This window comes from Betta splendens, chromosome 5 (genome assembly GCF_900634795.4).
Source record: "Betta splendens chromosome 5, fBetSpl5.4, whole genome shotgun sequence".
In the NCBI taxonomy this organism is placed as follows: Eukaryota; Metazoa; Chordata; class Actinopteri; order Anabantiformes; family Osphronemidae; genus Betta; species Betta splendens.
Window position 1 is genome coordinate 13,735,482 of NC_040885.2, and position 22,465 is coordinate 13,757,946.

The 22,465-nt window shown below is 48.4% G+C and overlaps 2 protein-coding genes across 17 annotated transcripts in view; both read right to left on the reverse strand.

Annotated features, from left to right (window-relative positions):
- Positions 1 to 156: 156 nt before the first annotated feature.
- Positions 157 to 12,495, reverse strand: slc6a11b (solute carrier family 6 member 11b). Of its 2 annotated transcripts, none has more exons than XM_029149688.3 (15): positions 12,211 to 12,495; positions 11,469 to 11,696; positions 11,037 to 11,171; positions 10,822 to 10,962; positions 10,667 to 10,748; positions 8,905 to 9,037; positions 6,905 to 7,039; positions 4,367 to 4,470; positions 4,167 to 4,291; positions 3,648 to 3,760; positions 3,425 to 3,562; positions 2,946 to 3,048; positions 2,509 to 2,609; positions 2,231 to 2,401; positions 157 to 2,131 (listed from the first exon to the last, which is right to left on the reverse strand). In XM_029149688.3, the coding sequence occupies exons 2-15, from the start codon at positions 11,677 to 11,679 to the stop codon at positions 1,988 to 1,990; spliced, it is 1,836 nt and encodes a 611-aa protein (XP_029005521.1). In that variant the 5' UTR covers positions 11,680 to 11,696; positions 12,211 to 12,495; the 3' UTR covers positions 157 to 1,987. The 2 variants fall into 2 exon arrangements, with proteins under 2 accessions (XP_029005521.1, XP_029005522.1); XM_029149689.2 differs by having other exon boundaries at positions 12,093 to 12,219.
- A 6,140-nt stretch (positions 12,496 to 18,635) lies between these two features.
- Positions 18,636 to 22,465, reverse strand: part of atp2b2 (ATPase plasma membrane Ca2+ transporting 2) — a 68,806-nt gene continuing 64,976 nt past the window's right edge. For 13 of the 15 annotated variants that reach the window (XM_055509130.1, XM_055509126.1, XM_055509129.1 and 10 more), the window contains one exon: positions 18,636 to 22,383. In XM_055509130.1, the coding sequence (XP_055365105.1) occupies positions 22,072 to 22,383 (312 nt within the window). In that variant the 3' untranslated portion in view covers positions 18,636 to 22,071. The remainder of the gene's footprint in view (positions 22,384 to 22,465) is intronic. The other 2 variants (XM_029149683.3, XM_055509137.1) reach the window with 1 other exon arrangement.

The window sequence follows — 22,465 nt, forward strand, 5'->3', positions numbered from 1 at the left end:
ATAAAGACCCATGTATTTAGTCAGCACGTCCAGCACTGATAAGAGATATAAATTTTTTAAGTGATTTGTAGTTTAAATTCTCTTTAGAGAGTAGTTATTTCTGCATAGCTGAATCAGTCGTGTGAGAGTAAGTGAAATAAAAAAAAAACTCTCCACTCAGTTTTTCTTAATATTTATTTTTAAAAATGAGTAAGCAGACAGTGTGTCCTGTGAATAGCAAATGTCGCGTACCACAGTCCAACTTTCATTATAGTTCTTTTGAGCGACATATCAAAAGTCAAAACAAAGGACGTTCCATACTTTTTAAGCCGTTTCATCTCGACCACAGATTCTAGAAAGAGACGTAAAAATATACATCGACACGATCAGTGTTACACAGCAGGCGATAACGTTTGACGCACACATCTATTAATATTTGCACAGACATCAGTGAGGAGGTGATAATACAGTAACCAGAGGGACCAGGTGCTGGTTTAGACGACGTCACAGCACAGACAGGAGGAGCTTCGGCCACTAAACACTTCCTCACTTTCCCTCTCGACGTACTCGACTGTGCACTCGCTCACCTCATCACTTCTTTATTTCCTCCCCCACTTTCTTCTTCCTCCTCCTGAAAACCTGTGCAGAGATGCAGTCTGCGTTTCATTCCCGCACACGCCGCCCCCTGATTGCGTTCGACTCTCAGGAAACAGGGACCGAGGAAAGAAAAGACGGGAAGTGAGAAAGCGGGACAAAGCAACGGAGGACAAACCGGAGTCATGTGAGCGTTGACTGGATGAAGCTGTGATGGACCGATGGGGACCTAAATAACGAGACCAGCTCATTGACTTATGCTACAATCAAATGGACGACAGGAGCAGACCCTGCTTTTAGCCCTGCACTGACTCAGAGACATAAATTAAGGAATGCATGAACGTAATGGGGCCGTGTTCGAGCCCAAACCCAACGACTGGGATGAAGCAAAGGCTGAAGATGAGACAGACGGAGGAAAAGAGAATGAAAAGGACGCGCATCTGACAGGCGTCCATCGTCTTCACTGCGGCCAGAGCGGGGAATCCAAAGGCAGGGTCTGAGTTGGACTGACTCTGTGCTCCTCAGCACAGTCACTGAGAGCAGAGGCTGCTTACAGGAGGGCAGCTGCAGGACAGCGGTGCGTTCACGGGGCTCGGCCCGCGAGCCCCCGTCCTCAACTCAGCCCAAATCAGAGGGAGGAGAACGCTGCAGGTGCTTCCTTCCACAGGGTTTCTCTGCAAACATCCTGAGCGTCTGCGTGGGAACGGCGTCGCCACGGAAACCCGCTAAGCCCCGAATCGCCCCTGTTAAAAGTGTTGCTTCCAATAGATCAAGAGATTTTGTTTTTGTCTTTTGTGCTTAGTTTGCTCAGCGACCGCTTCGAATTGAAGTGATTCAAACCTTCAGGGGCCGAACTCTGATGTGAGCTGGGCTTCGTTCCGCTCCCTCCTGTAACCGCCCACTGAGCCCTACTGCTGCATCCTCTATCAGACAGATCTAGTGCAGGTGGAATGGTCCGAGCTGCTCCGTCTCAGACAGTCACGTTTGGGTACCTAGTACCTAATAGAGAGGCACCACACTTTGCCAATAAATGTACAGTGTAAGCCTTTCACGACACAACACTCTGGTATTGTTCTAAAGGCACAGACACTAGTGTGACCAGTGCTGGCATGTTTTACCACATGCTGCATGTCATCAAACACAGCTTCAAAATATTAATGGTTAGAAAAGATAGAAACGCCTGCTTTAGTCGCAGTGTTAACTGAAAACAACATTATCGTTATTCAAGGTTTGTGCAAAACAGAACCAGACTACATAATAATCACGTGAGGACGTTTCCTTTTTTCTCTTTTTTTTTTTGTACAAAACAAAAATAACACTCCAGGTAATTTGTTCCGTTTCCTGTTCTCCGCGGTGTTGGATGCTGTTGTTGGGGTCGGTGTTTGCCGGACTCGGCCCTCGTCCGTCGCAGGCGTTAGAAATGCGTCTCCTTCTCTGAGATGGTGGAGATTTTCCCGTCGACCTTGAGCTTGGCGTCGTTGGCGGCGTAGGGACTGAGCGCGGCCAGTTTCCCTCTCATCTTCAGGTCTGGACTGGGGGTCGTCAGCTTCTTCATCCGCTGCAGACGCAGGAATGAAAAGGTTAGAAGTGGATCTCAAATATAGAACTGCCGCTCCCATGTTGGCTATGGAGAGACACCAGTGTGTGCGTGTTTTACCTCAGAGAAGGTGCCTGGAGTCTTCCAGATCATCCAGATGATGCCCAGAGGGATGCAGACCATGGAGGACATGGCCATGAACCAGCCGATGCCGTAGCCCCAGTCGGGGTACGTGTACACGTTGTTATACTTCAGTGGTTTGTACTTAATCAGGAAAAACAGGAAGATCCCCTGTTGCAGACAAAAACCACAACGCGTTTAAAAAAAATCCCATCTCTGACGGTCATAATTTTGATATTGAGTTCCCGCTGCTGCTTCCGATTCCGTGACGGACTCACAGCGCAGATGCCCGGGGTCAGGATCATCCAGCACCACTTGATGAAGAAGACGGGCTTGTAGCCGATCATGTCCTCGATGTTCAGGTAGAATCTGTCGCTGCCTGAAACCGGAGACCAGCGTCACTCACAGATTAAGAAGAAAATGATCACACGATTTATGTTTTCCGACAGAACGAGGAAATCTGGTCGTCCAGAAAAGAGCATGCTGAACTCGGGAAATGAAAACGAGCACACATTGATGAATAGAAAATGATTACATGACATAATCATCCCGCCATCATGTACATGTAGCTTTTCGTTTTTCCTGCATGCGATTGAGCCTATTCTCCAGCAGAGGGCAGACAAGAAACACTATAGCAGCCAGAAGCAAAGGCCTGTCCTGTGAGAATGAACCCTGCGTCACCTACAGTAAAGGGGCAAACGTGTGGCAGTCTTACCGTACACCCAGCCGATACATATGGACTCGAATATGGCCACGAACAGCAGGCACATGCCGCTGGCAGCGTAGGCGTCAAACAGCTGGAACACATACATGCCGCCCTGACAGAACAAGGCACACGTCAGGTGTGTGTCACAGATTCGATCATATTTTCATCCACCTTTGAGACAAACAAATCCCTAAATGTCCCGCTGCTTCTTCACACGCGGCTCCCAGTGCGGCTCGCCTCTCGTCTCTCGTCTGTTCCTTCTGCTCAAGCAAACTAAAAGCGCCGTCATGAATAAAGCCTCGCATGAATCTGGGAGCAGGGTTACATCATAGCGTTAAACAGACGATCAACAGCCCAGAAGATCCTGAAAATGTATGAAACCAAATGCCTCCGAGGACCGTTTGAACGCCTTCTCCTCTATTATTATATTAAAACAACGAAATACAGAGTATTGATGAAAAACTGGTTCATCCCAACTGAAGTCTTACCTCCGTACACATTATGAGCCCGATGAGGAAGGAGACCACAGACATGCCGAGAATGAGCAGCTCTCTGCGGTAGCCTCTCCTGAACGTGTCCGGGTACATGTCCACCACAGCCGTCACTAAACTCTCCACACACACAAACTGGAGCGGGAGAGACTCGCGTTCAGCACAAAGCGTCGTCAGAGTCAGTTGCTGCAGCGTCGGTGCGACAGGAGTCGGGTCTCACCTGACTGTCCAGGCCGAGGAAGATGAGCATCATGAAGAAGAGGCAAGCCCAAAGGGGGGACAGAGGCATCATAGTGACAGCCTTGGGGTAGGCAATGAAAGCCAGACCGGGACCTGGAGCAGATCGTATCAGAGAAGGGTTTATGTGGCAGAAACCGACTCCACGGGTTTAACCGCGACCTTCATGTTGTTCAGGTGCTTCTGTGAGTTTAACGTGGGCTCTGAGGTGGATGCTTGTAAGCTCTGGTTGAAAGTCAAAGATGGCCCCACTTTGCATAATTCAGCGCCAACCTCCGAAGCGCATTATTTAAATCATTCATTTCTGGAACATTCCAAATCGTTCGCTCTGTCACATTCACTAAATCATTCATAGTGACTTGAATAAATGATAACACGGCGGTCTGAGAGCTGAGGTGAAGCGCGAGGACTTATATAAGCGCCTGTTTGATGGCAGAGGCCCACTTCCTCCAGACACGGCATCGGCTTCAGCGGCAGCGCGTCACAGATCGCATCCGCTTACCGGACTCGGCCACGGCTTCGATGGGGACGTTTTGCTCGTAGGCCATGAAGCCCAGCACAGAGAAGATGGCGAAACCCGCCACGAAGCTGGTGCCGCTGTTCAGACAGCAGAGCATGATGCAGTCCCTGCGGGCGAGACAGACAGGCCGTTAGGCGCCGCGCGCCGCGGGCCGACGCGCCGCCTCCTCCAGTGCGTGCTACCTGTAGCAGTTGTTGTCGTAGGCGTTGTAGCTGCCCAGAGCGGTGAGGCAGCCCAGGCAGATGGCATAGGAGAAGAAGATCTGCGTTCCTGCGTCCACCCACACCTGGGAGCGCGCGCACGCGGGCATATTACAGTCCGTTAATGCAGATCTACATTCAAATCATTATCGCAGGAGAACAGTAAAAGCTCTTCTGTTTCAATGAGATTCAAGTACTTTCCCGATTTTGAAATCATGGCTCAGTTCAGAACGTCTCACCTGCAGTATGGGTTGTCTGTGTTTAAGACTCACAGGCAGTAGAACATTTAGTTCCGTTGAACGCGTTCGGGTTTTGAACCGATCGTTCCTCACCTGAGCAGCTAAGACAGTGTTGCTTTAACATGTTATTATCCCCAGACCACTCGGGGGCAACCTCAAACGTGTTTGACTCTTTATTCAGGCCGCGTTATGAAACGGACGCAGGACCCCAGGGCCCGCAGCATCGCATGGGGCGCTGGCGAATTCAAACCTAATGCAGCATGTCTCTTTGAAAACCCTCACATCACCATTCAGCCACTAATCTCATTTCCCCACCACGGAACAATTAACAAACGCACGGTCTTCGCTCCCTCCTGGGAGTAACCACGGTAACTTCTGTGACCTCACAAACACAGGACTGTTCCTGTGGAAGAACGGGCCTTTCTCCCCTAATGTTCATTAATGTTCCCTTTAGTTCACCCTGGGCTGATGGCCGCGCAGCGCGGGGAAACCTTAAAGGCCCAGGCTCCGGGAGAATCACTTGTTGATGTTGTGCCTAATTTAGCCGGCTTGTGTTTGGTTATGTTGAGACTGTGGCTCCAGGAAACGTTCTACTGTGTGAAAGCTGGATGACGACCGACAGCGAAGCGGGGAACCGACTGCTCCTAGACGTGGGGGCCGCCCCAGCGTCGCAGGGCCGACCGCCATCCGCACCTACGGGCAATTAAGAGTCACCAGTTACCCCGGTCTAACTCTGCGGGAGGAGCGGGACGCGCCGGTGCTCGGGTTCTGCGCCCACCAGCCGCAGGCGCAGAGGACGGAGCGTGAGAACGGCAGACAGTAAGAGGTGTGATGGAGGTTCGGGCTGCGGGGGGGGGGGGGGGGGGGGGGGCTCCACGCGGGCCGCCGCACGGAACAGAGCCATGATTGTTCCAGAGGAAGCTCATTGAGCGCCGGTGTCAGAAGTAATGTCTTCCTCTGGCAAACAGCGGCCGTTCTTTATCGCCCTGCTTCACTCTGGCCGTCTCTTTGTTTCCCTCGCTCCTTCACTGTCTCACTCTAAGTGTTTCCCTTCATTTGCTGTGTGTAACACACACCTCTTACTAGACAACGGCTACAAATCCTACTTTTTTAGAAGCCGATTAAATCCCCTGCTTTTTTTACCCGTGGTTAAAAGCCTGCTTTCGTTCTTTGTTTTTCTATGAAGAACATTCTATGTTACTCACTACTTCAGTTCATCCCAACTAACTGTTCTTAACACTCGTCCCACCTCAACAAGCGCCAGTGGCTCGTCTGTTCCTACGCTCTGGGTTTTAATTTGCCGCCCTCCTGTCATCGCACGCTGAGCATCCCGTCCCGGGGACCGGTTATTAGCATGAAGGGTGTGAAACAGACGTTTCCATAGGCGAGCGCTCACATGACGGCAGAGCAGGTGAAATGTTGTGATCCAAGCAGACATTTCATACAGATACAGTAGGAAAAGGAACAAAGTGGCGTCAGGACTGTGTTTTTGTGTGGCTGTGAATGAAAGTGTGAAGATTCTAGAATCTTGATCTGTTCCCTGAACTTCAATCAGGTCGCAGCCGTTCATCCGTATGAAAATACTCCACGGCATCCGTCCTCTCTCCTCTGTTCCGTCGTTCTCGTTCAAACCCGTCATCTATGTCGATTTGCGTTGTCATGACACCGCATCCACTGATACTTTCTGTTCTGCCGTTGCCTAGCGACGCCAGCTGTCTGCCTTTTCCAGACAAGGTCAAAGAGTCTGCTCTCAGTGTCTGTGCCGCCTCTGTCACTCTCAGCTTCTGTTTATGCAACTTTTACAGAAATACACACTTAGATCGGATTTGAGCCGTTCGTAAAATCTCATCTAAGGCAAAAAAAGGAAGAATATTTGTCTTTCGAGAAGTGAAAATCCTAAGGTGAATGAAAGTAATTTTAAAAAAATCTGATCCTGTACCACATCACAGTAACAACAACACCACCTGTCTCCTTGGCAGCTCCTCCTGTCATGTCCTGTGTGTGTGTGTGTGTGTGTGTGTGTGTGTGTGTGTGTGTGTGTGTGTGTGTGTGTGTGTGTGTGTGTGTGCATGCGTGCGTGCGTGCGTGCGTGCGTGCGTGCGTGCGTGCGTGCGTGTGTGTGTGTGTGTGTGTGTGTGTGATGCACATTCCTGCTCAAGTTTAAGCCACAGTAAGTGGCAGGTGACAGTAAGACGAGCTGCCTCAGGATGACGAGCTTTATATTAGCACCAGATGTTGCACATAAGGTGATCAGGTGTCTTGATTTCACGCTGAAGCCTACCTGAGGGTCTGAGAGACGTGAAATGTCTGGGTAGAGGTAGAATTTGATGCCGTCGTAGGCTCCTGGCAGTGTCACTCCTCTGATGAGCAGGATCAGCAACATGAAGTAAGGAAAGGTAGCCGTCACGTACACAACCTGAGGGGACATGAACAAGTGTTGATCAGCTGATCAGGGGTCACAGCTGGAGTCTGAGCACACGCTCAGTCAAGCCACATACATTTTCTGAGCATTAGCGACACTCGCTAACTCTCAGACTTCCATTTCCTCCTTTGCTAAAATGTTCAGGTTGGTCGAACCGCGCTCGACATCTCAAGACTCCAAGAAGCCTCTTGAACAAAGACCCTGGCCTCTTGGAAGGCAAAGGCGGGCTACATACATCCCCTGGCTTGCTGGCATCCAGTCAGGGTCCAATTGAGGACAGAACAGAGCCGGGCCAGGGGCCTGAAAAGAAAAGAGGGCTTCTCTGGCCCCGTCCTTTAAGCAGGAGAAGCCCAGAGAAGTGATGCTGGCAGTGTGGGAAAATGTGCTTCTCTTTGAAGCATGCACAGAAGTGCACGGGTGAGGACGCACGCACACACACACACACACACACACACACACACACACACACACACACACACACTGGGTGTGCATGCATGCAGAAGTGTGTGGCGGCATTTGAGTCTCCTGATGCTTTTGTGTTCTCACTTAAACAACTGCCGTATCTTCAGCTCTTAAATCCTGAATTCAGTTCCTACAGTGAGCTTTCGTGTGACTTCGGGACACGACCACCCTCATTCACCCTCTGTTCAGCGCAGCAAGAACTACGGGGAAAGTGTGGGAAAACTTGTGTCCTGCCCAAACACATCCCTCCTGTAATTTGTCAAATAAAACGATTACACACCCCAAAGCTCCCCCCTCTCTTTCTCCCTCATCTCTCCGGAGCTGAAAAGGGACGATATTCAATCTCCCCATGAGCCTCTGACGCTCCGCATGCTGCTTCCAGCTCACCGCGGGCAAACATCTGAGCCGGCGCAAATTTACTGGTCAAACTCGCCCCCGGCGTCGCCGTAAATCTAACCGCAGCTTAGAAGTGAGAATGGCTGGCGAGCAGCGCGCAACAAAAGCAAGTGGCTTAGCGGAGCCGGAGCCGGAGCCGGAGCTGAATGGCTGCAGGGCCCGCGGGGGAGAAAGCGCCCCCCAGTCGCAAGCAGCGCGCTGCGTTGGTTCGTCAGAGGGAGAGGGAGACGCGGCGGAGGCGCACTCTGCATGCTCCTCATGAACGCTCCTCTTTGCTCCGCTGAATGCAGGAATCAATCTTGGACCGGCCGCTAAAGCCCGGCCGTGAAGAAGCATTCTCCTCTCTTACTTCACAGCAAGACAAAAAGGCACTTCAGGGAGATGTAGGCGCCGCCGCCGAGCTGTTTTGCCCCGTTATGTGGACTGTGAGCCCATTAATTTTTCCTCACTCACCTCTCAGTCTCTTTGCTCGCTCACATTTTCTCACTCTACCTCCATTTCTCAACTCATTGTGGCCAACGGCATCTGAGGAGTTCCTGAAGGGCCACAGAGCAGCCAAAGATGGGAAGGGCATTAAAATGGAACGAGTGATTTGGGGCTGAAGGTAGAAGAGGGTGGCGCAAACGCGGCCTTTGTGCTCCGTTTGCAGTGGGAAAGACAGAGCAAAGCGTTGGAGCCTGTGGCTGCTTGAGAAAATTAAAAATGCTCCAGTGGTTAAAATATACATGCGGCAGCAGCAAAGAGGCGCGGAGACGCATCCATGTGCACCTTATCCATCGCAAGCTTGTGGCACTCGCTCCGTGTTCACCCAGGCATGAACACACACACACACGCACACACACACACACACACACACACACGCACACACGCACACACACACGCACGCACGCACGCACGCACGCACGCACGCACGCACGCACGCACACACACACACACACACACACACACACACACACACACACACACACACACACACACACACACACACACACACGTCTCACCTTGCCAGTGGACTTGGGCCCCTTCCAGATGCAGAAGTAGCAGATGAACCAGGCCAGAGCGAGACACAAGGCCAGCTCCCAGCGCATCCCTCCCATGTGCTCGATTCCATCCGATATCTTCAGCACCCGGCGCCTGTTTGGGCGCAGGAAACACCGGTTCACACTTTGATTTGGTTTGATTTGGAATCAAACATTGAAGCAGCGTTTATACATAGTTCTTGAGCTTCTGGGTTTTTTCTTTCTGTCAGCGAAACCTGCGCTAAATAAATTACAACACAGAGAGGCTTTGATGAAAAAATAAATAGTTGCTTGAGGTTTTCATACATAAATAGTGAAGTCGTTCTGCTGCTGGTTGGCCACAGTCCCTGAGCGTATCGCTTAGTGTGTTCTCCAACCTTCCATTTCACCTTAGGTGGACCCTCCATTACAGAACCAACCACGTGAAGGCCCATCAGAACTGAACCTCTCAGTCAGTCAATTTCCGTGTCTGAAACAGCACCTTTACCCGCTTCCCTCCATCCATTCTGGCTCATCGGGTCTAAAGTCTGATAGCGGCGACGGCAACTATCATATAAGAAAAGCTATCAGCCTGTTACTGTGCCGACTGATGATGTAGTGTCTGTTAGCAGCAGGAGTGACATCATAGCTTGTCAGCAACGGTGAATCGACGGTGCACTTCCTGTTTGTTGAAGCAAAGCCAAGCAACAGCATTCACGGGGGATGAGAAGCGAGGGCCGGAGCCACAGAGCGGAGCTGCGGCTCCGGCGCTGCCAAATCTTTGCCACCGCGTTCACCCCCAGAGCTCCTGACCGGCCATTGATCACGGTGACATGTTCTTGGTGACCGGCCACGGTGGAGGTCCAGCACAGCCCCTCCGTGCCTCCTGGTCAGCCAGAAGGCCAGGACGCGAGCGCTAATGTGTGCAAATATACCTGGGCACATTCTGAACTCAATAGAAGTATACAAAGTACTATTGTAGAAACGTATTGTGTACATGAGCATGTAGTATGGTAGTAGTAGTAGTATGCGTAAACATATTCTAATTTATAAACATAAAATAATTTTTTAAGACTGGATATTTTTATTATTATTATTATTTGCTGCATTATAGATATAAAATGCATTTGGTTTCAATATTAACTATTACTTCAGATAACATAAAGCTCCCAGCCCTGTTTATGCTTCATGTACAGTGGAAGTCCCAGCAGGCTGCCTGGCATGGATTTATAAGAGCTCGTCATTGGGGCATTTTTGCCAACAACATGGTGGTTCGTTCTCCGAGCGTCTCATTCTGCTGCTGCCTCAGATCTTTGCTGTCACTAAACTCATATTTTTTATATGGACTATATAACGGACTAGTCCAACGCCGACAAGCTCCTTGTCTCGTGATTAAAACACAGAGATTCACAAATGGCTCCAAAATGAGATTTGACCCACGAGTGTAAACAAAGGCGCTGGCGGCGAGACAGGAAGTGTGTCAGCGTTACGCACGGACAGGGCCTGATGCACTGCCACGCACACGGCTCTAGCTGGGGGACAGCTGGCCTACCAGGGCCTGCTGACACACAGATATGAAAAGGCTGACTAATTATTGGGGGGGAGGTGGGGGGTGGGGGGTTAAACAGTCTGGAGCCATCAGCAGCTCAGCCTTTCAACAATATGGCCGATGATGAGTGCTCACGGTGTCATTCAAGCCAGCATCATACAGTACATGAAGTATATTCTTTAATGTAACTTCACAAAAAGTAATAATTGTACTCACTCCCAGAACTCGATGACTGGAGAGGTTGCGTTGGGGTTTGTGATGTTGGTGGCGTTTTCTCCGTAGTAGTCGACACAGTTCTCTGCAGAGACACGGCGGCGTGTGAGTCGCGGGCGCGTCCTGCGGCGCGTCCCACCGCGCACACGCGCTCCTACCTGTGTTCCAGTAGTGCCCACATCCGGCCCACGGCAGCTCCGTGGTGAAGCAGTTGAAGAGGTAGAAGATGGCCCAGGCTAAGATCACTATATAATACACGTTGAGATGGGCCTCAATCACCTGCGTAGCGTAGCCGATACCTGGAAGCGGAGGTTGAGGTCATAAATGGTGTGGATTTGCTCAGCTCCTAATCATTATAACGATTTGTGGTTACCCTCGAACAGGGGGCAGACTTTCCTCCAGCAGGTGATGCCTCCCTCGCTGGTGAACTGGCCCAGGGCCGTCTCCAGGAAGAACACCGGGATGCCGCAGCACACGAAGAAGATGACATACGGGACGAAGAACGCCCCTTCAGACACACAAACACGCACAGGACATTGGTACTAGAACAAGGTCCAGAGCTGTGACGCTGCAGGATGATGATAACACAACAGGTGCTCCCTACTGAGATGTAATAGTGTCTAATTAACATGAATATGCATAACATAAAGTAATAACTAGAACAAAACCTCATTAGAAAAGTGCTTCTTATACTGTGTTATGCTGTTGCCACTAGACATATTTAAGCATATTTATTCTTTAGGCAGAAGGACTGTGCAGGGGTCCTGCAGACACAGCAGGGGGGAGCGTCCTCCTTCCACTCTACCTCCTCCATTCTTGTAGCAGAGGTAAGGGAACCTCCAGACGTTGCCCAGGCCGATGATCTCTCCGGCCACGGACAGGACGAACTCGATCTTGTTGTTCCAGTGGCCCCTCTCGTTGTACTCCCCGTTGTCCAGGCTGGAGCTGGACCCCTCCGGGTCCCGGCCATCCTCTGGTTTACCGTTTATAACGGGCCCGCTCTTCTCAGCTGTCATGACGCTCCAGCAGCCCGCTGAGAGAGGGCGACATTAAGGGTGACCTCAGAACAAGGACTTTGAATAGATTTGTCGGCGGTTTTTGGAATTCAATTCTTTTTGGGACCTCCGAATCTGTGCTGTGAATGTAAAAACCACACCCATCCAACAGTCCAGATTTCTGTTTACAGTAAAGACCAAACCGAGTCAGAGCAGTGTCATTATTGACTCGTGCAGATCAAGTCATCTGTTTTAAATCCAAATAAACCAAGAAGAGTAAAATTATGTTCAATGCTTTACTTTGTGCATTGTGCAACGAGGAAAACACTGGATTTAGTAACATGCGACTAAACCACTAAGTTCCTCTAATAAACAGCACTTAGTGTAAAAAACTTAATTTGAGTTTACAATAATTAAAATCGGCGTCCACTTACTGTGGCGAGTTAACAGCCCGATGAGTCAGAATTACATGTTAACTTCAATAAAAGCCCGTAAGTGAGAAAAATGACGCAACGTAAACCAAAGACATGTGCGGAGCGTCGCTCTACTCACCAGTGTCCTATGGATCAGTGGCAAACCTCCTTTTGGCTCCCGCAATGATGCGCACTAACAATTGCCTTTACAAACCCGAGGATGGTTAAAGCCTGATCGGGGGGTGAGGAAAAAAAAGGAGAGAGGGGGCGAAAAGAGCAGATTGAGAACAATCTGGGTTCGCGTCCGAGTGAAGTGGTCCGGTCGAGTCTCGTGTATATAAAGGAAAGATCCCAGACGTGACGGGAGATCTTGCACCGGGCGACGGAGAACCTGCGACTGCGCTGCCACTCTCCAAGCGGTCTACTCTCAAGCGCCTCCAGTTGGATGGGAGCCATGTGGTTACCAGTCCAGCGCGCACCTCGGCGTTACCGGGGCGCACGGAGAGCGGGGTTACACCAGGAGACGGGAGAACACGACGGGCTGCGTCCCAGCAGCCTGTCTACAGTCGACTAGTCGATTATCTGTGATAATCCGCTTCTGGCGCCGCTTCACGTCATATATGAGGGTTATTTAGAAAAAATAAGTATCCTCACCTCAAAATAATGTCACCTGGAGATCAGGAAGTCATATGATGTAAAGATAACGATGTGAGGTGCGATTTTAAATCTCAACAATGGCCAAGTGCCCATTTTTATTTGCTCATCATCAAATAAATGTTGCAAAAACTTTTGTTCATGATCATTGTTCATGATAAAATAAGCCCATTTTATTCCCCTAGATGATTTGTATATTCTGTGTTCATACCAGGCTAAACACGTCCTTTCACCTCAGGTGTTTGTAAGTTCAAGAATTGTGGGAAGTCAAGTCCCCGGCTTCACAGAGGCGCTGACCCGGTTTGATTTATAAATTGATGTCAACAGTTGGGTTCCCTTTGTGAGCGCGCTCGCTCCTGGGCCTCCGCTCGCTGCATACCAACTCACACCTCTTTGTCCGCTCCGCGACCCGGGCGCGGCGTTGCCTCGGCCCAAAGCGCGCGGTTGTTGCTGACAGCAGCCGATGATGAACGAGCCGCCCGTCATAAAGTCCTAATAACCCGCGCTGCCTGAAACAATGGTGTGGTTGCGGGCTCAGGGCGAGAGTTTGTTGGGTTTGGGTCTGTTCATGCACGAGCTGATTGCCTGGTTTCCAGGCGTGACAGACTTGGTGCACTAGGAACTCCCCTGACTCCAAAAGCCTGACCTAGTCTCTAAGAATCCCTTCACGCAAGGGTCACTCGTCATTAGAAGCTTAAAGGAAGTGCCCTGCATAAAAAGTACGGCCACCCAAAGCGGCTGGCGAACGCTCCTTGTGCCTCTCAGCACAGTTGACTCCTTTATTTTGGTTGTCTCGTATGACATTATCAGGCAGAAGTCGCCTGACGGGAGTGAAGCCGCTAGCGTCCTGCAGGTCGATGCTGCTTCGGGGGCTCGTGTTGCTGTTTGCTGCCGCTGCTTTTTGCACGTGTGGAGCGGAATCACATGCTGCTGGAATCCAGAAACGTCCTCAAAAATAACCTTTCTGCTGTAGTGACCAATCCCATTCTCCAGCTTCGTTAAGGCCAAGAGTTGGTTGTAGACTACGATGGCTTACTGTCTGTTGAAAAGATGGCAGCCGGTCGTGCTTGTCCACCATTATCCGCCCGGCGCTGACTCCCAACAAGCCGGGGTCTTCAAAGTGATTGGCCGACGCGTCTCCTGGGGACGGACGGAGTCTCTTTGCTGTCTACTTGGGACAACAAAGGAGGAAAATAAAGACCTGTTGCTAAGATACAGTACCCATCATCAGGCTGATACAAGATGCAAAGAAAAGGGAAGAGATTAGATGGAATATAGGAGCAGCAGTATGTCAGAGGCAAAACAATACAAAAATAAAGGGTGCAGGAGAAGAGGAACGATAAAAATAACAGAGGGCAGAATAGAAAATGAAACAGTGGGAGGAGAGTGGACAACGATGTCAGACTCCATCGGCTCGTCTCACATCCGGTTATGTAACGGTTTTTATCATAAATGATGCTCTGTTCGGCCTGAGGCTGACGAACATTCACAATGTGTCTGTAGAAAGTGTTCAGACCCATTTAATGTAGGTTTCATTTGTAACGTATTCATTTTGATCTCACCAGATCCCACTCCTCATTAGTTATTTTAGATAATTCAAAATGTCTAGACGTGTCTAGAACTGGAGCCATGAAGCCTTGAAGCCACTCGGCCTCTGTAACTGGGAATGGACCAACTGGACAACTGGGCCCCGGTCACTTTAACAGTCATCTGTAGCAACGACAGGAGTGTGGTTTCACTGAAAACATGTAACGTCCCTCAGTCACTGGACCGAGCGGAGCCGGAACGGGACAGTTCTGTATAAACAGAGAGTAAACACGGAGGATCTTTGTAACTGTTTGCTAAGCTTCTATAAGAGGACCGTCGGACGGAAAAGCCCCCGAAAATCTGCATGTGATCTGTGACATGTCTGGACTGGAGCCCAGTGACAGCAAAGGCCCAGACCCACAAAAGACAAAGTCATAACCGCCGCCAGACTTTTTACTGGGCGCCCTGCGACGCCAGCGCTCCGGCTCAATGCAGACACCACCCCACATCTTCATATCAACAGCAATTTGTTTGAGCGATTCAACAAGACGCCCCCAGAACAGTTAAACACGGGTCACTTCACCGAGAAAGCCCTGGACTTGCATTGATGCACAATTTTCAGCCGCAACAAAAAGCAACGGCGAGGGAAAGCGAGGAGAAAGGAAGCGAGGGGAAACGCCGCACAAAGAGACCGTCGCAACAGATCCCGAACTCAGGTTCAACAAAGCGGCTGCGGCCAATCGGCTGCTTCCTTTCAGTCCGCCTGGATTCGGCCTCTTTTGTCCCGGCGTGACAATTGGTCTGGTGTAATATTTACATTCACGGCTAAAGTGTGACAGCGTCAGACAGCGGAGGGATCATCCGGGCCCGTTCCTGGTCATGCGCTCACGGGGAGCCCACCTCCAGCTGCTTTCAGCGCTTGGCAGCAGAGGGCAGTTGAGTAGGAACCAAGCGGCCACCCAGTAGTGACTGGGACCTGCCAGCTACGCGGGCGCAGGCCAGTGGGGCTGGGAAGCGCGCGATCGCCCGGCGGAATATTAAGATCAGCGGGGGCAGGTTCGGGTCCGACGGCCCGTCGTTCTGAACCAAACGGCATCTTTGCTTCTTCTCACCTGTCGCCTCCAACTTCGCGAGAGCAACGTGTGTCCCGTGACCCCGGGACCGAAGCGTGAGGCAGGAGGTGGAGAGTCACAGGGAAGGAGCCACGTGGTGTCCTGTTTAGGTGGCGTCGTTGGCTGCCAGTTTAAGCTGCTGTTGTTGTAACAAGTCAAGATGCAATTTTATGTCTTCTAGTACAAAAACACCAAACCTGTGTTGAGCTGCACATCTTTACTGTAGCTTTACAGGCCACAGCGACTACTGATGTGCAGCACCTGCCTCATGAAATGCTCTGATGATTATACATGGAGTTATTCTTAGTATTGTCTCCATACCTGAAATTGCTGGAGAATTTTTTGATGCATGAGTTTTTTAGTTAGTACGCGCTTGGAGCAATGGACCATGGGTAATTAACACAAACTGGAGATTGTGTATCTATCAAATCACGTCTGCTGGTGGGTTTCTCTCTCGCTGTATTTCCCTGTTATTCGTTGCCCTCCACGTCTTCAGTGCATTGTCATCTCAAGATGAAATGTGGATTACACACACACACACACACACACACACACACACACACCTCAACTTCCTCTCAATTTGGCAATTTGCTTCCCACTGCCTGACACCTCGGGATCGACACAATGAGCAGTGGAATGAGGCTATTATACCTGTGAGGTGTGGCGGTGGGACGGTAATCACAGACCTGTCCATCTGCTGTCACCAGGGAAATGAGAGAGTGTATCTCTGGGCGGGAAGTCAACCTGCGTGCTTGAAAATAGGAGATATTTTATAATATGCGATTTAAACCAGCAGACATCTCATTCATTTTAATAGTGTGTGTGATATATATTACGCTGAAGGGTGTTGAGCCAAAAAGACTGGGAACAACTGAGAAGCAGGTTTGTGAGCCTGAAGGCCTCAGACGCCCCCTGCTGGACGGATCCTTTACTGCTACAAGCAGAGCTTTGAATAATCTTTAATATAATTTTTTCAATCTCCTTTAATAACCCTTAGTTTTACACAGTGAGAAATGATGAGCATAAAGACAAAAGACCTTAAACCATGACCTCAGATCAAAGCTGAACACGTGATTGTTGTTTTATTTTCCAGTTTCAAGCCTGTAGTCAGCTGTGTCATACAACCCAGAGGTGCATTTGAGCAGTAACATCACCATGTATCACCTTCACTTCAAACTCACTGACAACGTAGCTGTTGGTGCCATGAAAGCAACGTGTGTGTGTTTTCCCATGTCATTCCCACAGTCCCATCCCCCCGACAGGAACCATAGTCTCCCTTTATCCCATTAAGACAATTGCCAAGACTGCAGCGTGCACGTGTTTGTGTACGTGTGTGTGTGTGTGTGAGAGTGTGTGTGTGCGTGTGTGTGCGCATGCATGCATGTAATGACACACACACACACACATATACGGACCAATGCACACAAATATACCAACCCATGCACACACTGGGCAGAGAAAGAGTAATTTCAAAATCAATCCTTTGGGAGAAAAGGAGAGAGAAAAAAGATGGAGCCCCCGAAACCTCCACCAGTGTTGGCTGATTGTAAAGGACTGTCAGTTACTGCAGCTTTCTATTGGGCCAAAGGGAAGCAGCAGGATTCAACTTGGGGCCCAATAAAGGGCTATTCTTCCTGGAAATCGGCCCTCGCACATGGACTTGAATGCACTCGGGTGCTAATCTTCCGAGCTGTGGGAGCCCACTCTATATTCACAGGCTGCGCCTCCCCGGGCGCCGCCTCGCATGCTGATGCTGATTGCTCGCATCACCAGGCTGCCGCGCGGGGAAACGCAGGGTTAACGCTGAAGCTGTGACTTCTCTGATGGAGCTCCCAGTCTCAGCGAAGGGATTTAGTCCTGTGACACATAACTAATGTAATGCTGGTGGAGCTTCAAATAGAACACATCTAATAGTACTCTCATTTCATCATTACGAAAACCAAAACTTTTTTACCTACTTGATGAATCGTTTCACGTCCAAAGAACAACCACACACACAACAGGAGCAGACGTTGCTCTAACTTCACACCCATAGATTAACAGTAAAACTCTCTCCCGGACTCGTGAGGCCGCTCGTTGAAACGAGGACTGGCTTTAATAACGTCACAACCACGTGTGGAAGTGCACACATGAGCACAGGCTCGGTTCTTACCTGGCGTGAAGCTCATTAATCCGGTGGAGTCATGGCCACCGTCCTCCCGCAGACGCACACAGTTCATCATGGCTGCACGTTGACCCCGTTTCCTCCGCCTCATTAACAACGTGCATGTGTTTAACCGGCCCACGCTCAATTCATAACCTGCGTCGCAGTGCGCACCTGCATCTGTGGCAGTTATGACCTCGGTCACCAAGCATCACTGGCTTCCATTTGAATGTGACGACACCGTGATAAATATTGTGCAGACTGACGTTGCCCTCAACTGACGTTGTGCGACTGTACTGTACATGTGTTACTGTATATTGATCAGGTGAAGAGGCTCCCCGCAGTAAGAACAGAACTGTGACGGCGCGGTCATTCCTCTCTAGTGAAATGCTGCCATCCAGTGGACGTACGGCTGCTGTCCATAACCCAAAAAAAACAAGAGGTGATGCCACTTCATGAAACGACTGTAAGACAATTATAGAAATGTTGTATTTTGATCAACTACAAATATCGGAGGAGCCTCCAGATTATTAAATAAGAGGGACCACAAAGCGGTGAGAAAGAAAAAACTACATAGAATCAGATTGGAATCACTTTTGTTAGCCATGCGAGATCAGAGCTAAACGACCAACCAGAGATTCGTCTGACCTTTTCTCCAGTGATGCCTTGAGGACGAAAGAAAACGTGGTTTCAAATGTTGGTGACGACGTTTGTGACCCCACAGGTAATTTAAACCTCTGTTGACCTTTTCTACAGCGCAATCATGTGCATAAGCTGCACCACTTTTAAATATGACGCCAGTTTTACTCGGCTAACGTTAGCATGCTAACACGCCAAAACCAAGATGGTAAACGCTGATGTTAGCACGTGCCTCAAAGCACCACTGTCCCTCCAGCCCCGCAGAGTGGTTAGCATGGATGTGCATGGTTAGTCATTCTATTTATAACACACCATGAAGAACCGAGGCCTTACAGCAAAAAATACCAAAAAAAAACAACAAAACAAGTCTTTTTTTTGTTATTGGAGACACCTGCAAATGTTTGCTATAAACAGAACCACCTGAACGTAAATGACGGTAACGAGTGAGAACAGGACAGGTGACACGGGGCCAGGAACCACCATGCTGGGTCATGCTGCTCTGGGAGATTTATTTAGTGATTTTTCATGTTTTTGTTTTTATTGTGTTTTTCACTTGCGCTCCTGTCAGGAGTGTGGTAAATGGGACAGTCAAGCAGCAAGAGTAACATTTCATCATTATCATCATCATCATCGTCATCATCATCATCATCATCACTGTCACCACCAATATTATTATCATCTTCCCCATATAATGATATTATTTCATCATCATTGAACTTTTTTCCTCGAGCTAGAAAATAATTTACATCACATTGTGTTTACTGACTTCTGAAAACACAAACATTCCAGCAACACACTCTAGGATTAAGGGTGGGTAACAATCAGAAAAGCATGACTTTTTGCATAGTATTAAATGAACAAAGACATTGAGTTTTTTATTTACAATTATTGTATAGATGAAAAAAAATATCATAAAAACAAGATGAACACTTAAATCACTTACCCATAAATGGCTAAGTATGCCAAAAAGTTATCTGTTGGCATTTCTCTTTTTCTTTGTTCCACAAACTGCATGCTGCTAAATACAGTACATCGAGGCAGGTGAGAGTATATTGCAAGAAGTATCATTGATATCATCATCATCGTTATCATCAGCATCATCGTTGTCATCATCGGAGTCATCATTAACATAATTATAGGCTGTTACAACACGTGTTATTATTTGGATGTAATCATGATGTTTTGTTGCTGACAGGAGCAGTGATTGATTACATACAGCCAAACAGCTGTGGTATGCGTGGTACAGTATGACTTGTGATGCATGATGGGAGACGTAGTCAGAAAGAGTTCCTGTTTTCGCGCCAGTCCGCATGGAGTTTCTGTCCACAGTGGGCGCATCGCTGTATTTACAAAGATTACTTTGAAAGTGCTGGATGTAAAAGTGGTTTGAGAATGTTGGCTTAAGTCTTTTTTATTGGAAAATGCCGTTTTCTGTTTATTGTTTGAATTTCTTTACAGACAAAACAAATTGTCGAGTTAAAACATAGCAAAAGAAACAAGAAAAATCAACAACGTCTACGCAGAATTGTCAGACTGTGTGTTTTTCTCAACTTAAATAAAGACAGCTTTTTATTCAAATGGTCCATGTTACGGTCCGAACGCGCCTGAGCTGACTGGTAAAGCTTGTGCACCCTCTCCTAGTGAATGGATCGACTGGGAAATGACAGAGGAGGAGGATATAGAAAAAGGAAACAGACAGAACCGCTTGGATGGATGTTACAGTACACTATATACTATAGTAGTGTACAGGATTTTGTAAGTAGAAAATTTGTAAATTTTTTTCAAGTTGCATAATGATCGTATCATGCTCGCCAATGACTTACTTCAGTTAGTAATAGAGACTATTAAGAATATTACAGGCTAGTTAACTGGCCTTGTCCTTCTTAGTGCAATAAGTCGGGGTAAATGTGCCTTCTGTAAGTAACCGCTCTCTGGTAATGTCTGATTGGTCAAAGCACAATAAATAGTTTACGACTAGTGAGTACAGTTGATGCTAGATTATTGTATACTCTGTGACGGCAGGAAGACAAGCTTGGTTAAAACACACGAAAGCACATCTAGAATTACACCACAGAAGTTTTCATTCATAACCAGATAGTGCAGAAAAGAACTGTATTTTTTATATATAGAAAAAGAGTCAAAGCAACATTCCATGTTTGTTGTAATTGGGTTTTTTGTCAGTTTTTCCTTTTTTTGAGATTTAAAAATGCCAACAGCTTTATGGGGCTGTGTGCGCCTCTCTCTCTCCGCCAGAGCCAAATAAACTCTTTGAAACCAAAAATCAAATCGTAACGAAAAAAAAAAAAATAAATGAAAAGCACAATATATTCCAAATTTCCGACAAAAACAAAACAGACAAAAAGTCTGATTTCCATGCGGTACAGATAAGCTAAATATAACTTTGCGAAATTCTAATATGACTCAACTGCAGCCTTTTGATGGTCACGCGTTTAAAACGACAAGTCCTTTGAACAAGCAGGTTTACCTAGAAGACAGTTCACTGTAAAGGTCCTGATAACAGCCTTAGACTCGAGCCCTGACCACAGGCCAGCGCTGAAGCACAGGAAAGAAAACACAATTAAAAAAAGAGAAGTAGTAGTGAAAAACAGAATCAAATATTCCCCCTCTGTCACAAAAAGGAGGCCTCTGTTTAGAAAAACCAAAGGCAAGCCACTCCACCTTGATCCCAACAATCATACAGAATAATACTAAGATTCCACATTTACTATGTATCCCATTATATTTTGGTTTCTTTTTGTTCGTTAATCCTCTAAAAATATCTACAGTATTTGACAAGATAGCAGGCAAAGTCCAGCACACGGTTTTTCAGTAATAACACACCAACACAGCTCTGGTCCTTCTGAGCTTCAGCTTCGCCTCCCTCCTTGTAGAAACCAGGAAGTTTATCTCTACGAGGTTGTAAACAAATTACATTCTCTTTAAGACATAAATAAGTCAAAGTATTTTGAGCCATTGAAGCAGGAACAAGGCAACATGCCAACAAACAAAGATAAAATCTCTCTAAATATATTTATATATATTTATATTTATAGAATATATCCCATAAATGCTATCATCATCATTATTATTTTGCGTTCCATTTTTCCCGACAGGTGCAAAACTACTGTGCAAGTTGAGCCCTACCACCTTGGTTCACGTCTCCGTTTATTGATGAAATGCGATTGCGTACATGTTCATGCCAAACGGACGAGGGAGCTTTGCGGGCGGGAACCCAGAGAAGCCGGCTCCAAAATAGTAGTCTGCCGTGAGGCCGAGCCCATCAGAACGAAAGAACCCCAAATAGAACGAAAAGCCTTCGAAATAAAACTTGGGTAATGTACATTCATGCAGGAGCAACAATAATAATAACAATAATAATCTCAGTCAGAATAATAACAATGTTTTTTCAATTTCATTTAAACTATTCTCAGTATTGACAATGTTATTGTTGAGGAGAAGAAGTGTAAGGTGAGTTTTAAAGTTCGTCTGTTTTTTCAGTTCTTCCCTCCTCACTGTCCTCCTCCCGGTGCCACTAAGTTCGGACGTATGTGCAGTCAGCGGCACGCTAATACAATACATGCTAACACGCATCGAGTCCCACACCCACCACCGCCACCGTACACATACAACCATAAAAGCAGGATGGCTGTGCACGTTTTGTGGCTTTGTTGCGCTTTTTTGATTGTATGTTCTCTTCTCACCTTGTTGTGTTACTTCGGATTTTCTCCGCGGGGAGCTCACGGTCGGAGGAACGGGAGCGACGGAGGCATGGAATCGGGGGTTTGAGGGCCTGGAGGACGAGCCGTGAGTGGGACGAGGTGAAAGCCTGCGGGTGACGAGGTGCGAGGGCGCAGTTAAAGGGTCTGGAGGAGGCGCCACCAGACGGCAAGGATGTGGGAGGTCGGAGCTGAGTTCAGGATCGGGGTTAGAGGCTGGTCTCCAAGCTGTGCAGAGGGCTGGCGGGGCTGGAGGAGGCCGCCGATTTACTGGTGTCGATGGTGAGATTGATGCCGCTGTCGATAGCGTTGTTGTTCTTGTTGGGGGACGAGGGCTGGCTGGAGTACTTCCTCCTCCTCCGAGCTGAATCCTCGTCCGTGTCGTCGATGAGGGGGATGTTGGGCGTGGAGTCTTCTATCCTAAACTCGGGGTGTGTCATGAAGTTGTGGATGGATGATCTGGAGTCTGGCTTTTCCAGGCCTTCATAGAGGGAGCTACGGAATGCATTCACAACGCGGATCTGTCGTGTAAAGGAGGGAAAGAGAAGGGACACGATGAGAGATGGTGCCGGAGGAAAATGGGGAGGGTCGAAGGGACCCTTG